The sequence below is a fragment of the Myotis davidii genome, unplaced genomic scaffold, assembly GCF_000327345.1.
Source record: "Myotis davidii unplaced genomic scaffold, ASM32734v1 scaffold370, whole genome shotgun sequence".
Classification (NCBI taxonomy): Eukaryota; Metazoa; Chordata; class Mammalia; order Chiroptera; family Vespertilionidae; genus Myotis; species Myotis davidii.
The window spans coordinates 5,654,033-5,673,184 of NW_006288615.1; the positions used below are offsets into that span (position 1 = coordinate 5,654,033).

At 47.8% G+C, this 19,152-nt stretch overlaps 1 protein-coding gene across 1 annotated transcript in view; it reads right to left on the reverse strand.

Annotated features, from left to right (window-relative positions):
- The window catches only part of IQCA1 (IQ motif containing with AAA domain 1), a 109,459-nt gene that overhangs the window by 20,923 nt on the left and 69,384 nt on the right, over positions 1 to 19,152 (reverse strand). Inside the window, exons 10-15 of the mRNA XM_006760462.2 lie at positions 18,918 to 19,024; positions 18,374 to 18,475; positions 16,328 to 16,383; positions 14,588 to 14,670; positions 8,793 to 8,900; positions 6,402 to 6,601 (exon numbers count right to left, since the gene is read on the reverse strand). Coding sequence (XP_006760525.1) covers positions 6,402 to 6,601; positions 8,793 to 8,900; positions 14,588 to 14,670; positions 16,328 to 16,383; positions 18,374 to 18,475; positions 18,918 to 19,024 — 656 coding nt within the window. The remainder of the gene's footprint in view (positions 1 to 6,401; positions 6,602 to 8,792; positions 8,901 to 14,587; positions 14,671 to 16,327; positions 16,384 to 18,373; positions 18,476 to 18,917; positions 19,025 to 19,152) is intronic.

The following is a 19,152-nucleotide window of genomic DNA, read 5'->3' on the forward strand; positions in this document are numbered from 1 at the left end:
GCATCTGTGAGGGGCAGGCTCCGTGGTGGGAGGCAGGGACGTCTGGGACCAGGCAGACATGGTCGCTGCAGGGGAGCGGCGGGAAACAGGCTGCCGCCAGGGAGGTGCTACTGTGCGGGGAGCAGGGGTGGGGGCTCACTTTCTTGGACTCAGTCACTGGGATTCTGTTTAAATACTAAGGGCATTCTGAATTCCCACTATTTTAAAATATTATTTTAAATTTCTCTTTCCTGCATTACCTTCTGTGAGATTGTGGGAGTTACCTTAAGTCCTGACTGGGTGTCAGTTGGGATAAACTGCAAATGACTAAGAGCCAGGAGCTCGGCTGGGCTGATCCTGTACGGAGAAAGGTAAACCGAGGCAGAGGAGAGGAGGGGGCTGGGGATACCGGTGACGCGGGGGAACTAGACTAGTAACAGGGGCAGGCTAGTGCTATTGCTGACAACCAGGCTGCATTCGAGGGGAAGGTGTGTGGCAGTGACAGGCGCCAGGCTCACAGAGCATCGGGTTTCTTCTGAACCTTGTCTCCTTCCAGCCCCCTCCCCACACTTGATGCCGGCGTGGAGAAGCACAGGCCATACTCAACTCCTCCCGGCACCGGCTAGCCTCAGTTAAGCAGGCCACCAAGCCAGTGTTGGGTCCAGGCCACGTGGCCTGTGAGTGTGGACAAAGGGAGGCCGTGGTGCTGCCTCTGCCCTCGAGTGTTTCCAAATTGGTTAAAAATTCTTGAATGCCTGTGGCATGGACCCTGGTCCCAGGCTCATCCCCATGAGCCCGGCCACAGCAGGAGTGAACGCACCCAGTGCTGAGAGTGGTTTACAGCCACAGAGCGCTCTCCCAGGCCTGCCCGAGAGACCGCGCCCCAGCACCCCTGCCTGCGCCCTCCTCCCTGTGGAGCCCACCCCGTACTGCTGCTCAACTCTACTGTGATCCAAAAACTGCCCTAAAATATCATGTCTATGTAAAAAAACACCCGAGGTTTGATGCCTATATGTGCGCCCTGCCTCAACCTGAAACTGCACGACACAGCGCAAGGTGACCCCACTCAGGACCTGCGTCGCCAGCCCTCCCTCTTTATTTTCACACCTGATGCTGCACCACAGCGGGTAACCCTGCTCCCCCTGCCTCCATCTCGCTTTTGGGTCCGGTGTAGGTCTCTGCTTTATCCTTATTGAATTTCACCTTGTAAAGGCAGGGCTGACACATGTATTACATTTATTACACATCTGTGTGTGTGTTTAAAACTTCATCCACAAATGGCAACGCCGCCTTTGTTTGGGTTATTAGCCTGGAGAAGTCTCCATGCCCGACTCCTGGCCCAGGGTTGACACCAGCACATCTGGGCAATACCCTCTGGTGCACTGCCATGGCTGCTGGCCGAGAGCCCAGCAAGGAGCCTGGGGGGTGGGGTGGGGGTGGCACCGACGCAGAGCAGCACCCTAGCCTCCCTTCGTCCAGGCTCCCAGGCCCCGTGGCCTGGATCCGACACTGGCTTGGTGGCCTCCTTAGCCCATTCTCCCGAGAAGGACACAAGAACCACTGGGCAGAGAGAAATCTCCAAGGTCTGAAACTCCGGATCAGAAGTCCATGCTCCAGCGTATTTCCCTGGGCTCCACTGGTCTGCCCTGGCTGTCTCCAGGGCGGCCTGGAGGGCAAGGGAGGAGTGATGGCGAGGGGACTCAGGAAGAAGTGGGGTCCTGGTGGAGCGCGCCAACAGGACACATGGCTTCCGGTTCCTTCCCCTTTCACGCTAAAGTGCCCACGGCTGACACTTTAACCCAGGACTGTCACCAGGGCACAGCGCCCCAGGGCAGGGCTCAGGGAACCCTCAGTGCCCTGGAGGCCAAGGGATTGGCAGTGGGAACAGACTTGGGCTTAAGTCCAGATGCCAGCCGCTACGTTCCTTTGTAGTTTTTGGTCAAAGTAAGCACTCTGAGCTAGTTTTCTTGTTTGCAAATGGAAACGTTAATCCCTGCCCCATCAAGGGCTTGGTCCCATGAAAAGCAAAAGTGTGTGTAAAACTCCTTCGTGTGCTGGACTCCTGGCCAGAGGTCAAGGTCAGTCCTTCCTGCTCGTCCAGCCTGACTTACTCCTGTGAAAACCCGAGGAGGCCAAGGCTGGTTGAGAGATGGTGGCCTTGCCTTTTGTCCATGAAATGCTTATTAAATATTACTCACCACATTTCTCAGCTGGTTAGCTGACAATATTCCTAATATTTTCCCACTAAAGAGATGTATATTCTTCTCCACAGATAGCTTTAGCAGAAGAGAGAATTTTAAATAACAGTAACCACATTTCTTAAAGGAACCCAGCTTGTTAATCCATTAAAGCTATTGTGTGTGAAAGAAAGGAACCCTCCAGAAATACTGAAAACAAAATGGATTTGAATCTGTGGTTGTGAAACGAATCAGAGACGTGTCTTCCCAGTGTGTTTTCACGTGTGCAGGGTGCTGGGTGTGAAGCAAGGCTGCCGGCCAGAAGTGACCGTGTGAACGGCTTCCTAACGGGTGCCATCTCTGCCCGGCGGCGGTTAATTCAGTCCTAGGAGTTCTGTACCAGAAGAGATGGCAAGTCACCAGGCCTCCTCTTATTTTGCCTTCTGCAGCAGCTGCCACAGATCCATGCTGGCTGCCCTCAAGCCTCAGCCCCCGGGCCATGGCTCAGGGGACACAGGAATGCACGCACAGCACCTGCCGGAGGTTTACCAGCTTTCTCCCGCTTAATTAAAAGTAAATACCTCTCCGCAGTGCAGATAGCTGGTCTGTCACTCATGCCGGGAGGCAGTGTCCTCACAGCACATGGTTGTAACTGAATGACTCCTACACCTGGGCTCTGGGTCTTTCATTAATCAGTTACACACACAGCAGAGGTGGAGTGGCCTCGGTGGGTGAGGGTGCCATTCCACATTTTGAAAATTTGACACACAGCATTTTGTAGTCCGCATGTCAGTTTGCAACGATTCTAAAAAAAAATAAATAAAAAGCCAGCATAGCTTATTGGATAGCGAGGGGAAAAACCTCTCAGCAGCAGAAACAATTTCCTGAGCATGAGGACATCATGGTCATGCCATGGGCTCTGTCCTAGAATCACACTGGGAGCACTGAGCCGTCTAGTGGGTGGGAGGAGAAAGGCTTAATCCAGCCCAACTTCAATGAGAGCCTGGATGAGGCACTTGTTAAACCTGGAGGCTCTGGATGCAGACTGTGGGCTCATGTGGCAACACTGTCACCTGCAAAAATGACCTAAATGCTCTGCGCCTCAGACCAGGGAATAACATCTGCAAAGGGCTGAAGAAAACATATGTCAGCCCAGAGTTCTATATCTAGCAAAACTATCCTTCAAACAATGGAGGCAATGTAAAGATACTCTGAAAAATAAAATGAAAACCAATTTTCCAGAAGACCTGCACTAAAATAAATATGAAAGGAAGTTTTGTAGCTAAAAACAAAATTACAACAAATGGAAAGTGAGATCAACAGAAAGGAATAAAGGATACTGCATATGGGAAATATGTGACTAAAGGTAAAATACTATTTTTTCCCTCTTAAATTCTTTAAAAAAACAAACAACTAATGCAAAAATAGTAATACCTTACTGTAGTGTTTATAACATTGCTAGATGTAAAACATATGATAAAAACATATAGGATTATATTGTTGTAGGATTTGACATTTTATGTAAAATAGTGCAATATTCACCCTTTGTAGACTGTGCTAAACTAAAAATGGCTAAAATAATCTGTAGAACAATCACTAAAAAATAAGAGTTTTTGCTTAAGTATGTGATTGTTTAATCACTGTGCCATATACCCAAAACTAACACAAAATAATATTGAATGCAGACTATAATTAAAAAATAAAATTAAGAAATAAGAAAGTGGTATTGCTAAAAAGACAATAGAGAAATTCAAGTAAAATACTAAAAAGTACTGTGTTACCCAAAAGAAGGCAGGAAAAAAGAAAAAGAAGAGGAAAAAAAGGGAAATGGGATAAATGGAGAACAAACAGCAGAATGGTAGACCTAACCCAACCAGATGAATAACTGCATTTCACGTAAATGCTGCAAGCATTCTATTAAATGGTATATATTGTTAGACTGAATAAGAAAGCAAGACTCAACCATACCCACAAGAAATTCACTTTCACTATACCGACATTGGAAATGAAAGGGGATCAAGGAAGCTGACGAGGCTCTGTTCAGGTCAGACTGGGTATGCTTCAAGACAAGGAGTGTTACTAGAGACAAAGAGGACAGCTCCTAACGATAAAATAACCGATCAGGGAGACGTAACAGATCTGAATGTGGTGCATCTCATGACAGGGCTACAACATCCACGGGGCAAAACTCGACAGCTACAGGGAGAAATAGAGAATCCGACAATTCTAGTTGGAGCTTTAACACCCTCTTTCAAAGTTGACAGGACAAATAACAAGAAAAATAAGAAAGTGAAAAAGCAAATCATAGAGAAAATTTGCAATATGTTATGTCTGACAAAGAACTTGTATCCAGGCTAGATGAAGAACTCCAACAAATCACAAGACCAACAGTCCCATAAAAACTGGCAAATGACTTGAACGGACATTTTAAAAAATAAGTCAGACAAGGGGCCCAAGAGCACATGAAAATGGTGGTTACACAGCTGAGTGTATTTTTCAAAGCTCATACTTAAAACGTATACTTAAGATCAGCGCATTTTACTGTACGTAAATTTTACCTTGATAGAAAATAGTGCAGGAGATAAAGAAGGACATAGGTTTGAATTCCAGCTTGGCCACTTGACCTTGGTCGCCTTGGACAAGTTGCGTCACCTCTCAGACCCCAGTTTCTCTCTCTGTAAAACGGGGATAAGGATGAACCCCCTCACATAACGATACAAAGGTGTGGAATACCTAACTTGTTTGAGGTGCTCTGTTAAATAACTCAATGATCTTCCTCTATTCCCTACCCATGGTCCTCTCCTGCCTCCTAGCTCTTCAAATTCTCTCTCCATGGATTCTTTCTGGACCAGCAAGGGAGGGGAGGAGAGCGGGGAACGTCCTACTACCTCGCCACAGGGTTGGGTCCATGTGGCCAAGGGAAGAACCCACTGCCCTCACTATCTTACTGTGTCATTGGGGTGAGAGGGAAAAGGAACTACTCCTGTGGGCCACTGTTGACGACAACCATTGCCTTAGGGCCCCCTGAACACCGATGCACAGCCAACATCTAGCCCCAAGTACAGTGCTACACATCTGCATTGGTATAGTAAAGCTGCCTTATTCTAGTCACTAAAAATGCACTGAACAGCATAAAGTTAAACTTGAGCTACCAAGCCGGCTGTCAGATATTCTTAGCACTGCTGCAGAGGCAGGAGAGGCTCCCGCCACCTCCGCTGCACTTGCCAGCTGTGAGCCCGGCTTCTGGCTGAGAGGCACTCCTCCTGTGGGAGCGCACTGACCACCACGGGGCATCTCCTGCATTGAGCACCTGCTCCCTGGTGGTCAGTGCGCATCATAGTGACCAGTAGTTCAGCCATTAGGTTGATTTGCATATTAGCCTTTTATTATAGAGATCTACCAAATCATCTATCATTTATCATCTATCTATCTCTCTATCTAACAATCATCTATGTATCTACCTACCTACCTATTAACATCATCTACAGACAAACTATATCAGAGAATCATTGCTTTCAGGGCACCTCCTACCATTTGGTGTGGCTCATTCACTGTGGGGATGATACAGTGGAGACTCAGGGTGGTGCAGAGCTTATCTAAAATCACAGAACTGGGCAGTGCATGGACTTTCTAGTGCAGCAGTCACCAACCTTTTGGATCTCATGGACCACCAGTGGTCTGTGGACCACTGGTTGGCGACCGCTGTTCTAGTGGGTACTGGGTGGCTGGGTGGGGGTGGCTCAGGCAGACTTCCCTACCCACTGGCCTATGATGTAACTGAGCATGGACATTATTGGGGTCGGTTTGGCTTCCTGTGAGCTCCCCTTACTACCTGTGTGAGGAGCTGATGTTCAGAAGGTACTGGACTTGGCAATTCATGCATGTGAGAAAGGACCCCGAATGCAAAGGTAGATACCATTACTGGAGGGAGGTGGGCTGAAAGAAGAAACTGTGGATTTAATTTCCAAACAGCATTTTGCGACCATTTCAGAGAGGGTTCCTGTGGCACAAGGAGGCGGCCTGGGGCACAGTGGAGTGTTTATGCAGAGGAAGACGCTGTTGCTAATGGCTGGATGCTCAGCCAGGTGCAATAACTAAGACGTTTGCAAGAGGACGCAGTAGGGAAGTTGGAGAGGGATGTTCACGTCAGCCTGGGAAATGACCTACCAGGGCCCGTGCTAGTAGGTTTAAGGGGACGAGCTACAGGAGAATGGGAGCCCGGGAAATGAGAAGCATCGCCAGTACCTTGAGGACCACGTGTATCATCATCTGCAGGCCGGTTTTGCCCGGGTACTTCCCGGCAATGTTCTCTGCGGACAGGTTGAAGAGGTTGGCGCCCGTCTCGCTGCAGATGGCGTGGACCAGCATTTTCTTCCCGACCCCTGATGGCCCAACCAGCAGCAGCGACTTCACCAATGGTGCGTGCTGGTGCACCTCCGCGGAACCTGCAAGAGGCAGAGGCCCAGGCTCTCAACCCCGCCAGGAAGCCAGAGGCTCGCAGACCAGGCTTCCTCGGGGCCACGACCCCACACTAGATGCCCGTGTCTGTGACTCTGATGACTGCGTCCACAGCATTTCCGCCTCTGCTGTGTCTGAGGCACTTTGATTTGTAGTCGAAGTGGAGCCGTGGGGTCTCCTTGGGTATTTGACACGTGGTCTCTCCTCCATCCCCCATCCTACACTTCCCCCCAAACTCATAATTTTAAAGAACATTCCTGGGAAAACTAAGATGGCGGCAGAGATAAACACCGGGAAGTTAATGCCGCTCACAACAATTGATTAATACCTCAGAGAAACAACACGGACTTCATCCAGAACCACCCGGACTTCTTTCTTCTGCCTGGTTTCCCACCTGTCGAATCATCGTGCTGTCACTCAGAGGTCCACCCGTGCCTCAAGCTCTCACCACACCGTCCATCTCCCGCGAGCACAGATGGCACTTAGACTTGAGCATCTCCCACCGTCCTGAGCGCCAGGGGAGGCCCGGGCACTGAGTAATGACTTCCACAGGGAGCGGAGCCGCGGCCGGGGAAGGGCTGAGGTGCAGGCAGCTGTCGCTCTGGTTTGCTTTTGCTCAGGCACCGGGCACTTTCTGAGCAGCTATAAGTGTACCAGCATTACAATTACTGTTGTGCTGTTCCTTTTTTCTTTTTTTCGTGTAATTGCAAAGGTATTGTGAACGTACCAGCTCACTGGAGACAGTTTTTGTGGTTCCCTAACATACCCCACATAAACTAGAATGCCGTTTTGAGAAGTTCTCTTTAAAATGACATCACGCAGGCATGCTTTATCTGTGTGAGGGGCGGAGACCCTGCTTCCCACCACAGGAGGGCGCGCCCATTCACGGGGTCTTCTCCGCAGCTGGGCACTGAGGGCTGCTTGGGCCCTGGTCCCAGCTGGCAGCCCACGGGGGTCCAATGTGAAAGGAGTCAGAGATTGCTGTACAAACGTATTAAAGCTGAGCGGACATGATGAGAAAGCAAGGCAAAGAGTGCTAAGGCCCCTGAGAGCCACAGGAAGTTCAGGGAAGAAACACGTTTAACTTGGGGGTGGCTGGGTGGCTGGAGGGGGTGGCTCAGGCGGACCTCCGGGAGGAGGTGGCGTCTGAGCTGGCCTCTGAAGCACAGGTAGAACGGGAACTCGTAGTGAAGGGAACAGGTGGGAAGATTCCGAGTGAGGGGGGCGCAGGCCTGCTGTGGGGAGTCAGGGGGGTAAAGGGGGAGCGGCGGATAATTCTGACTGGTGCTGTGACTGGGCAGCGAGGAGGTGGGGAGGGAGGCGGATGCCAGCTGCTGGGGCCCTGGAAGGTGGTCAGGGTTGTAGGTTATCCAAAGGGTGCTGGCTGAGGTGGGGCGGGAGGGGTCTTGGGAGGGGTGGCGGAAGACTGCTGAAGGGGGAAGAGGCAGGGTGTGGGAGACCCAGGAGGAGGTGCGCACTTACTCCAGGACACTGACTTTCCAGGAGGAAGGGGTGGTCCCCAAGGTCGCTCGGAGAGGGAAGGAGCGGGGTCCGGGAAGGCCTCTGCACCTGGGGCCTCGCTGACCTCGGAACCTTTGATTGGCTGGGACACACTTGCCACAGTGTCCACAGCTCCTCCTGCCCATCTGAATGTTCAGTGGCAGTTTTAAAAAATATGGAGAATTATACAGAGACAGAGTGAATTTCCAGGCTTTTCGGTTTGGGGAGGATTGGAGTCACGGGGCCAGTGTTCCACGCGCTGAGCCAGCTCTGCTGCTTCCTGACACTGGGCTCCTGGCAGCTGGACTGGAAAAGCAGGTTCACCGCCATGGCCACCTAATGCTCCTGCTGGGAAGCGACTCAATTCCCGTGCAACTCCCACAGGCTGTGCCTGTGTGTTAGGCAAGCAGAACCTGGGCCCTTTGCCTAATCCAAGGCACTTTAATTGCAGGTGCCTGTGTTGGCTGTATTTCCCCAGATGATCGCCCATAAGACCTTCCCGGGAGTGCCTTCCAGGGTGCACTGGGATACACCATAGAGATGAAACTCTCCTCACTCAAAGCTCAGGAGGAAGAGTTAAGCCCCAGTGCATGGTGATGACAACGGGAGACAGGGTCAAAGCCAGCAGGTGGTGTGCTGGCCTCTAGAAGAGTCCCAACAGGCTCGTGGGGTCTTTACCTAGTGGCAGGATCCCATACAGTGCGATGAGCTGTCTGACATCCAGGAGGGAAGGCATGGGCTCTATGGAGACCCGGCGAAGAGTGGCCCCCAGGTAGCTGTACTCACCTGGGGAAAGAAACAGAGGACAAATGAGTGGGAACTGCTGGTTGGATCTGGTGATTTTAGCACTTGATGCAGATCTAACATTTCTAAGCAAATACAATCCATGATGGAAGGTCATTCTGAAGGACACGTTTTCTCAGAGAAAGGCTGGAAGAATATTCCAGTCTCGAAAGCATACTGGGGTAGTAACTGAGCTGTGTGTTGACTGTGACACTAACCTCTTCATATTAAAAACAAAAGTAACCTCCGAATATTGGGCTCGTGAAGAGGAACAATGTTCTAAAACAAGGGATGTACACATAAGATAAAAGATGCAGGTTTCGTTTACTTTATGCTCCAGGAGAGTCTGACGTCTGCACACACAGATCGCCAGGTGAAGTCCGCACTGGAGCAGTGAAATCTGACTCTGAACCACACTCATTTGAAAGGAAGGACACGAGTCTAATTGAGGATAAATAGAAACATCTCTTTTTGAGGGTAATACTCATTTACATTTTTAAAGGATCACTAAAGGAATAAGACTGAAATAAATCTTTACAGGATTAATTAGAAGGCATCAAAGGGCTTAATTGTGAGGAGTCATAAATCTGAAGTGTTATTTTCTAACTAATTTAGAGAAGGTCACCATGAAAATGAGCTTGGCGGTCTCATTTGTGGAGGACGGACCCTGACATGCTCATAGAGTCTTGATTTGTAGCAGAATCTGAAGTAAAAACACTACATGATCATTTCTTCTGATTCTTTCTATAACAAGTTCAGATCTTGCCTGGCTTTTGATATTAAATATGTAGGACAAGTATACATTTATGTGGGTATACAAAAATACTGAAAAAAATGCTTGTGTGCATATGAAATATTGAAAATATCAAAAGCTTTAAAGCATTTTCCATACTAAGAGAACCGGAGTCAAACACCAGATGACTCCTGCTATTTTGTTGTGGCGGGCAACCTCGCAAAGCCTCCACATGAAAAAATAAAGTCCTTGGTAAAGACAGGAGGACGGGTGTGCTGGTAGGGAGATGAGTGTTAACGAAAGTTTCTGCTTCTGACCCCGTGCCTTTCAATGAACAGGTAATAAACAGAACAGTGGTTAATTAAACCGTCACTGGGATTGGGAGAGAGCCTGTAGTCAGCGTTAAATCCAGTCCTTATTACTGTAAACATGACATGAGTGGTGATGTGAAAGTGACCCCCATGTCCCTGCTTAAGTAAATCCACACTGATATCTAATTCACCATTTTTTTCTAGCAGAAATTGACTTCAGTTAGATAATTCATTTAGGCTGAATTAGTGGCTGTGGGTTCTGAAAGAGAGGAGGACACAACGAGTCAGGGCCGTCTGCCAAGTGATGAAATGCATTCTGAAAGTATATGACCACGTTTGCTGTCACCCAGCATGGGGGCCACATGCCTATGTCACCTGCCCAGCCAGGACTCAGATGCTAGCTCCTCCATGGGGAGGAGAAGGAAATGGAGGTGAAGAGATACTTGAAGTAAAGGGCAAGGAGACCTAGTACCATGAAAGGAGGAGAAACAGGGACTCTAGGATGGATTGGATTGCGTCCCCTTAACCTTCCTAGGTTGAAGTCCTAACCCCCAGCATCTCAAAGGTCACCTCATTTGGAAGTAGGATTGTTGCAGGTGTAACTAGTTAAATGAGGTCAGGAACGTGGGTCCTAATCCAATCTGACTGGTTTAGCATACAGGAGAAGGCTACCTGAGGAGGGACACAGAGATCAGGTGATATAGCAGAAGCTAAGGGACACCAAGGGCTGCCAGCACACCAGCAGGGACCAGAGGAGGGATGAACTGATGGTGTCATTCAGGCTGCAGACCCCGGGGGCAGTGGGGCATCCAGACTGGAGGACCAATGGGGCCAGGCAGCAAGAGAGAGGAGGGGGCTGCAGCACAGGAGCTGGTTCTGCCTCAGTGTCTTCGGAATGAACCAACCCTGCCGAAACCTTGATCTTGGCCTCCAGAACTGTGAGCCTGGTACGTTTATTAGAATGTCTTGGTGTTGGTCAATGGGAGTTGATATTCTCAAATACACAGTGAGATACTTCACTATATGGCTTGCATTTCTGTTTTAGGAAGCTTTTCATAAATAATAACTCTTGGTATTTGTTCTGTTCCTTCCTTCTAGCTTTCTTTTTCAGGATGTCATTATCTGTATGTTGGATCTTCTTTGCCTATCTTTAGTATTTGTTACTTTCTTTTGAACCCTTTTAATCTTGCTTTTCATTTCCAATTTTTTTTAAAAAAAATTTGTCTTTCACACTCTATTTCTCTTAAAGCATTATTTGTTGACTTTATCTATTATAATTTGTTTTTTTCTAAAATAAATTTTCCCTTTATCATTAGCATTCCTTGAGTTTTGTCAACTCATTTCTGAGTTTTTCTACTTCTATTTTATACATTCTTACATGTCGTCTATAATTTTCTTAATTCCTATATTCACTTGGTTTGAAAGAGTAGGTGTCATATATGTCTACTTTATTGATCCTTTTTGTGATATAAATTTGTTCCTGTTTTTTCTGTTTTTATAGAAACATTGCATAAGCTTTTACTGTGAACATTTTCCATTGCTTAAATATATGATTAAAGAGAGTTCAGGGTAGCTTTTAATGTTTCACAAAGCCCCCTTTCTGCTGTTTTCATTTATGTTAGAAGTATGGTGGCTTGCTTTTTCAATGTCCTTGTCCTGTGTCCCTCCCCCAACTTTTCTGGACCTTCTCTTTTATCTCTGTTGGCCTTGTCCTGCTCAATTGTAATTCTAGTCCCAAGAGTTTCTTGTCAGTATAATGCCATCTTGGAAGGGCGCTATGGTAGGTCACTTTTAAGAGTGAATAGAGGCTGGATTGCTCTAGCCCAAGCATGTCAAACTCAAAGGCGAACATGGGCCAAATAAACAAGGCATGCAGCCTGTGAGGCGTGAGTTTGACATGCTTGCTCTAGCCGCTATGTACTCTCCTATTTTACCCCTTTGCACTCATCTGCTTCTGAGGTGGGGAAAGCCCTCTCCACTGGCGCTGTGCGTTCCAGTGAGTGCTTGCCATTAATTTGGAGTCCTCTGTTCCCTGTCTCCGATGGCTTGCACTTTGAGATGTGAGGGGAAACCTTGGCATTTAGTGTAAATGTTTTAGTGTAAATGTTGCCCACAGGTTTTTATTTTTGTGATCCAGGTGTTGTGTCAATTTTTATGAGGGGGTTGGGGAAGACCCTCTGCCATCTTTTAAACTAAGGGTCTTCACTGGAAAAAGGTAAGGAAAATGTGGAAAAGACCACAGGGAGACAGCCCTGGTGGCAATTCGAAGAATTTTGTCAGACTGGGTCATTTTCATTGGAGACCACTCCTCAGTGGCTGATCCCCTCCACTCTGACCTTAGGCATCTGAAGGATGCTGCCTGGAAGTGGGCAGAGATCACTGAAAAAGTCCAACAGGTAAGAAATTATAAGAAGATGAGAAACAGGTCCACTATTTTTTTGAGACTCTACCATGTGCCAGGCACTGTGCCAAACGCTAGGAATTCAGTGGAGAACAAAACAGACGTGATGTGAAGGAGGAAGAAGGCAAGGAGGAGAGGACTCAGAGATCCCAATCTCAAGTCCAGAGTTCTGTTAAAAATATCATTTTTTTGCCCTAGCTGGTTTGGCTCAGTGGATAGAGTGTCAGCCTGCGGACTGAAGGGTCCCAGGTTTGATTCCAGTCAAGGACACGTGCCCATGTTGTGGGCTTGATCCCTAGTGGGGGGCATGCAGGAGGTAGCCAATCAATGATTCTCTCATCATTAATGTTTCTATCTCTCTCTCCTTCCCTCTTTGAAATCAATTAAAATATATATTTTAAAATGTCACTTTTTTCATAGGCACAGAATTAACATAATCAAGGGAGTCTGGCAAAAAACCCTATAGTACTTGAACAAGAAACACATTAAATAAACAGAAACCCAACACATATTCCAATATACCCTGGTAAAATTCTTACACTCGTAGGAACTATGGAGACTCCTCCATGGCCTCAGGAAGGAGATGTGACTTTCTTTCAAGGGGATTAAAGTGACCATTTTTTTTTAATCAAAGGGCGACATCAGCCTTCTTGCTCCCATAGACCCAATTGGGCCATTGGATACATAAGAATGAATAAGATGGAATTGAATTATAGCAGTATTTAAAAAAGAGAGAATCCATGTGTCTACACTGATACCACAACTTTACAAGGAGGTTCTTCCTAGAAGAACAATACCTAATAAACATAGAGGTGCTAGACACAGAACACCGCCACCTGACAGCCACCATGGCAACAGCTGACGCAGCGAAACTCTGCAGTAAATGCAGACACCTTGAAGCCGGTGAGGAACAGACTCTCCACAGCCTCAACGTACCTGCCCCCCAAACTATCCATTAGTGAAAAAGTGGAAACGAAGCTTTACAGGGGAAACCTGGGGAACAGCTCACTGGCCAGTGATTACACTTATCACCCGTAAGGGACAAAGTGTCACCGTGTGTCCCCCATGTGAACTGCCGAGAAGGCCACAGCTTTCCTGTTACACGTGTCTCATGTGAATCAAGTCGTAAGAAAACCGTCAAACCAACTCAGTCGAAAGACAGTCTGTGAAACAGCTCCGACTGTTTAAAAAGGTAATTCTGTGAAAGACTGGAAAATGCTGGAAATTGTCCTGGGTTGAAGGGGTGAAAGGAAACTCAAAAGGGGTGACCAGCATGTCCCTGATCCTGGACTGGAGTTTGGATTGAAAAAGACAGACACTTCTACAGGACATTGTGGGACTGCTGGTGAAATGGATTAGTAACTAGATATTAACTGACAGCATCATATTCATGTTAATTTTTTTTTGTTAATCCTCACCTGAAGATATTTTTTCCATTGATTTTAGAGAGAGTGGAAGGTAGGAAGGGAGAGACAGAGAGAGAAACATCGATGTAAGAGAGACACATCGATTGGTTGCCTCCCACACGCCCCAACCAGGGCTGGGGACTGAACCTTGAATGGAATCAAAGCTAGACCCTTCGGTGCTCGGGCGATTCTCTAACCACCCAGCCTCACCGGCCAGCGCAATGCTAAATTTTCTGAGTGTGACCATCCGTCTGTGGTTATGTAGGAGAATTTCCTCGTCTGCTGGGGACACCTGACACTGAAAGTGACAACTGAGTCAGGGGGTGGGATTGCATGGAGTCTTTAAGCTTTTACTTTGTTTTCAGGTCATCACATTTTTTAAAAATTAAAGAAAAAGCATTAGTTGAATTGGTGATGGCAAATGTCCCCCACCTTCCTCCCTACTCTGCCAGTGGTGGCCCCTCTGGAAGGGGTCCTCCCGGAAGGACTGAGTGTGGAAGCACCAGGTGCTGTCCCCTCAGCACCCCTTTAGCCATGAACGCATGCACACGTCTCTGTGTCCTCACATCCTCGATTCAGCTTCTACCAGAAAGAATGCCTGGGGAACCTCGCCACCAGGTTTGCAAACCTGCCTCTTATGCGTCAGGGGCGAGAGCTGGACCCATTAGTTCACAGCAGAGTGAATTCAAATCAATTCAAATCCAACAAACACTGTGAGCCACAGTGGGCCAGGTCGGGGGTTGGACAAAAACACATTGGAACAGACTTTCAGCTCCCGGGGACTCAACACCCCATGGTGACCTAGCGGCCGCATGCATGCATTCCTCGCCACACTTTACCGATGTAGTCGGAGAGGTTGACTTTCAGAGTCTGGACCAGGAGCCCTTCCTCCACCAGTTCCTTGTACAGAGACTCGATGGTTCTGGGAAGGGAGCAGACGGTCGGTTTCATGAGCACATACGCAGGGGCAGCAGTATTTCCACTAATCATCACATCTGCAGAGAACTTCAACCAGATTGATTTCAAAGTACGTTTGTATATGTGCAAACAAATGGGTTTTTGAGGCATTTCTACAATTTTGGAATAAATTAGACTTTTTTAAAAAAACAATACGTTCACACATTCATGTATACAGCAGATGTTTCCCAGGAACACAAATGGTATCTCAGGACCAGCTATAACGCCTGCTGTCTGTCCTTCCATCGGTCTTCATGATAGCACAAATGTGAATTAGAAATTACCCCAAAATAGTAACACAATGGACCATAGCCATATAGTCAGTTAGCATCGGCAAGCCGTGGTAGATCATTAATCCTCCTCAAAATTGATGTTTCCTTTTAAGCCAATAGCATAATCTTTTACAGGAAATATGTATAAAGAACAAAAGACTTACAGGGGAAATGATTCCAGTCTAAAGTTCTGAGTGTGATGATCTTTCAGGAGGATATTATACTTTTCCATAGTGTTTACAGATGTCAAAACCACTTCCCTAAGAGGTCCTTGGGCATACAGCCAGCACACGGGTAATTTATACTAATTGAGGGAAAACATGGAGGTACTATGCCCCTTGATGAATGAGACTCCCCCGTGAAATTAACTGGGGCCCGACTTGCAGGAATTCAGATGGGTCAAGTTCAAATATTGTTTGGCAGAGTCCTTGGAGGTGTTTTGTCTTTTCCCTTTTCTTTCCCAGGGGCCTTACTCTTTCTTTAGATGGAGGAGCTGTAAATGTGACGATATGTAAACAGCTCTGTGGCTGCTCGAGGACCCAGGTTAGTGTGGATCCAGGTTAAAGACTTCAGAATATCAGGTTCAAGCCAAATACCAGTGGGATGAATGTTAATTCAATGACCCCAGCCTTTGATTGACTGGAATTTTATTCCACCAAGTATATTTAAAACACGGTGCCCTCAGCTGAGAATGAAGGAGGTTTTAATTGTGATGGAATTTGGGATAACAGGATCTGACCTATGTCAAGGAAATATCAACTGTAGCAGTTTAGCTTGAATACCTTATTTAATATAAGCATATACCATGCACAAAATATTAACATGAAATGAAAGATTCTCTAAAAGAATGGAAACTCTATATTAAGAACACAAACCTATATTTGAATATTGCCAGTGAAATAGACTTTTGTTATAGAATACATTTTCACCTTCAAAACTACCTTAAGCTATTATAAAAATACTGGATTAAGGTTTCTATTAATTTGATGAAAAAGACATTTCTTAGAGTGTCTCCATATGTCCTCAAAAGTTGGATCAGGATGCTATCGTTTAAACAATTTCTAAGACCCTCATGAATTTTAAAACGTAAAAAAGGTCACATGAGCTCAGAGGCAACGGCCCAACATGTGCCTTCCGGGCCCATCTTCCTGGTGCATCTCCCAGTAGGTGCTGCTCCTTGTACAGGGTGCACGGAGGCCTCACTGTGCCCGTGACACCCATGGGGTGTGGGGAGCCAGCAGGGGCCCCTTTGCCAGATGGAGGCTGAGGACCCAGGTGTGCCCCATCCTCCTGTGGGTGTCCCCCCGCGCCCCTTCCACGTGCTTTACAACAAAACAGGGCCCTCCTTACCTGTCAGCCGTCAGGTCTTTATCCTTCCCCCTTCTCCCCTTCTTCCCCTTATTTTTCTGGAAGACAACGGGAATATCCAACAGGTTAGGAAAAACAAGGAAGCAGATTAACTCTAGAAATCAGCTAAGGGAGCTGGTTTCTGGCGGTGGTGGGAGGCCGAGGAGAAGCGGCTGTGGGAGGGAAACACGGAGCAGATAGAAGGCTGGCTCCGTGAACGTAGGAACTGGCCCCAAGACCCGACGTTGCCCAGCGGACCCATCCCTGGGGGGACAGAAAGGGAGGGCAGCACCGTGAGTCCGCACGGGGCCGCATTCCCATCAGGCCCTGGGCATTGTGATTCTGTTTCTCTGGGCTCTGACACAGGGTACAACAAAGCGCGAGAGGGCTGTGCACGCAGGTTAGCAAGCCATGCGTGTCTTTGGTACCCAGTCACCTCTCTGTTAGCACCCAGTCTGAAACCAGGAGCCCACAGGGCCGGGCAACTGTCCACCTCTGGTTCCCAAAGGGCTCTGCCTTCAGAGACTGGGGACAGCAGGGGAGGCGCGGAGAACATGATCTTTATAACGGGGCCTGTGGCCTCTCCATTGTGATGAGAACACCCCGCTCCCAGGAGCAGGTTAAGGTGCCTCAGCACAGGCACAGTGCTTCCAGCCTGGCCTCCTCCTCCTTTCCTGCTTCATCTTCTATCTCAGGCCTCCGCAGGCGACCCGTGATCTGTGCCACACGGGACTGACTGCGGGCCCTTTCTTTACGCTCTGCTATTTCTCTCCTCCCTATTTCCTCATTCATTCATTCATTCATTCATTCATTATTTTCATTGCAGTATAATTTCTGTACAATAATGTATACCCATGGCTTCTCCAGAACTCTGATGACCTATAAGGTTTTGTGCTACAACAAGGGAGGAACTCAAGAAAGAGAGAGATGGCCCCAAGAGGCAGGGCCAGCGGTGTCATCAAGGAGTTGCCAGCTGATGAATGTGAATCGATTAATTTACAATAAGAAATAGAACTGCCCAGGGAAATGGAACCTGTAGATGTCCCCCTGGCCAGAAAATCAACATGGAACGATAATAATTTCTTATGAGGCTGCTTGGTGAGAATGCTGCAGACCAGCGCCTGTAAATCTGAGCTTCCCATGATACCCTCCCCGGGTTCCATTAATTTGTTGGAATGGCTCACAAAATTCAGGGAAACATGTCTATTAAAGGATATTGTAAATAATACACACTAATAGCCAGGTGGAGAGACACACGGGGCGAGGTCTGGCAGAGTCCTGAGTGCAGAATCTCGTTAAGTTGGGGTGCGTCATGCCCCTGGCATGTGATTTGTTCACCATCCTGAACACTCTCCGAACCCCGCCCTGGGTTTTTATGGAGGCCTCTTCATGTCAGCACGGTCAATGACCCTCCCCCTTTCTGGCCATGGAGGTGGGGCTGAGAGTTCCAGGCTCCTCCTCATGGATGCTCTTCCTGAGGACCACCTCCCATCCTGACCCATCCAGGAGCCTGCCCAGCGCTGCCCCATCAGAACAGGATGTTCCAAGTGCTCCTATCACTTAGAAATCTAGAAGGTTTCAAAAATTCTTTGACAGAAGTAGACAGAGACCAATATATATATTTTCTATGACCTCACAGGGCCCTAGGAAGGAAACTTTAATTATTCGGGTCCAACTGGCTACTCCGAACCATGGCAATTTAAAATTCAATTCATCTGATCTGCCCCCCACCCCCAAGAAGCTGCTCATTGCCATCAGCCCCCCACCCTCACAGATCTACCTACAGGGAGAGATGGGTGGGCATGTGAGGCACGTGCCCTGGCTCCTCTAGTTCCCCTCTGCTCGTTGGGGCCTGGGCGATCAGAACCCACAATGGTGAGGGTTGACTTTATCCCCACAACGCGAGGGCTAAGTGGTAAACAAGGCAGATTCAGGGAGGGAAGGCATGTTCCCCGGAAGCAGAGGGACAGCCAGGGGGGCCGCTGGCTCCTTGTCAGGGTTGGAATCTGCCCTCGGCCTCATCCCTCCCCGCACTCATTCACTACTCACATTTTTACCTCCTTTCTTCTTTCCTGCTTTGACCGGAAGTTCCTTTTCCCTGTTCACGGCTAGTTTGATGTTTTTCAGTTCCTGTCTCATCAGCTCATCAACCTAGGTGAATACAAACACACGGCTTTTAGGTGACTTGCATGCCTGTGTATCCTCAGTCCTGGGTCGGTCATGAGGAGGACGGCGTTGCCATGAGGGCATGGTGTCAGCACACCAGCAGTGTGGCTCTACCTCAGCGGTTCTCAACCTGTGGGTCGCAACCCCTTTGGGGGTCGAACAACCCTTTCACAGGGGTCGCCTAAGACCATCGGAAAACACATATATAATTACATATTGTTTTTGTGATTGATCACTATGCTTTAATTATGTTTGTAACAATGAAAATACATCCTGCATATCAGATATTTACATTATGATTCATAACAGTAGCAAAATGACAGTTATGAAGTAGCAACGAAAATAATTTTATGGATGGGGTCACCACAACATGCGGAACTGTATTAAAGGGTCGCGGCATTAGGAAGGTTGAGAACCACTGCTCTACCTGCACCCGGATCTCCGACTCCAGCTCCTTCCGTTTCTCCTCTTTGATCATCTCCGGATCGTAGTCCTGGAGGAAATTCAACGACTCGTCTTTATTCTTCCATATTTCTATGCTCCAGAAGGACAAAGAAAAAGAGAATGAGCATTTCTTTCAACATGGAGACAGATAAGCAGTTCCTGCAACAGAAAACACACGTTTACTTTCTACACGCAGGTCGGGCGGGCCCACCTTACTG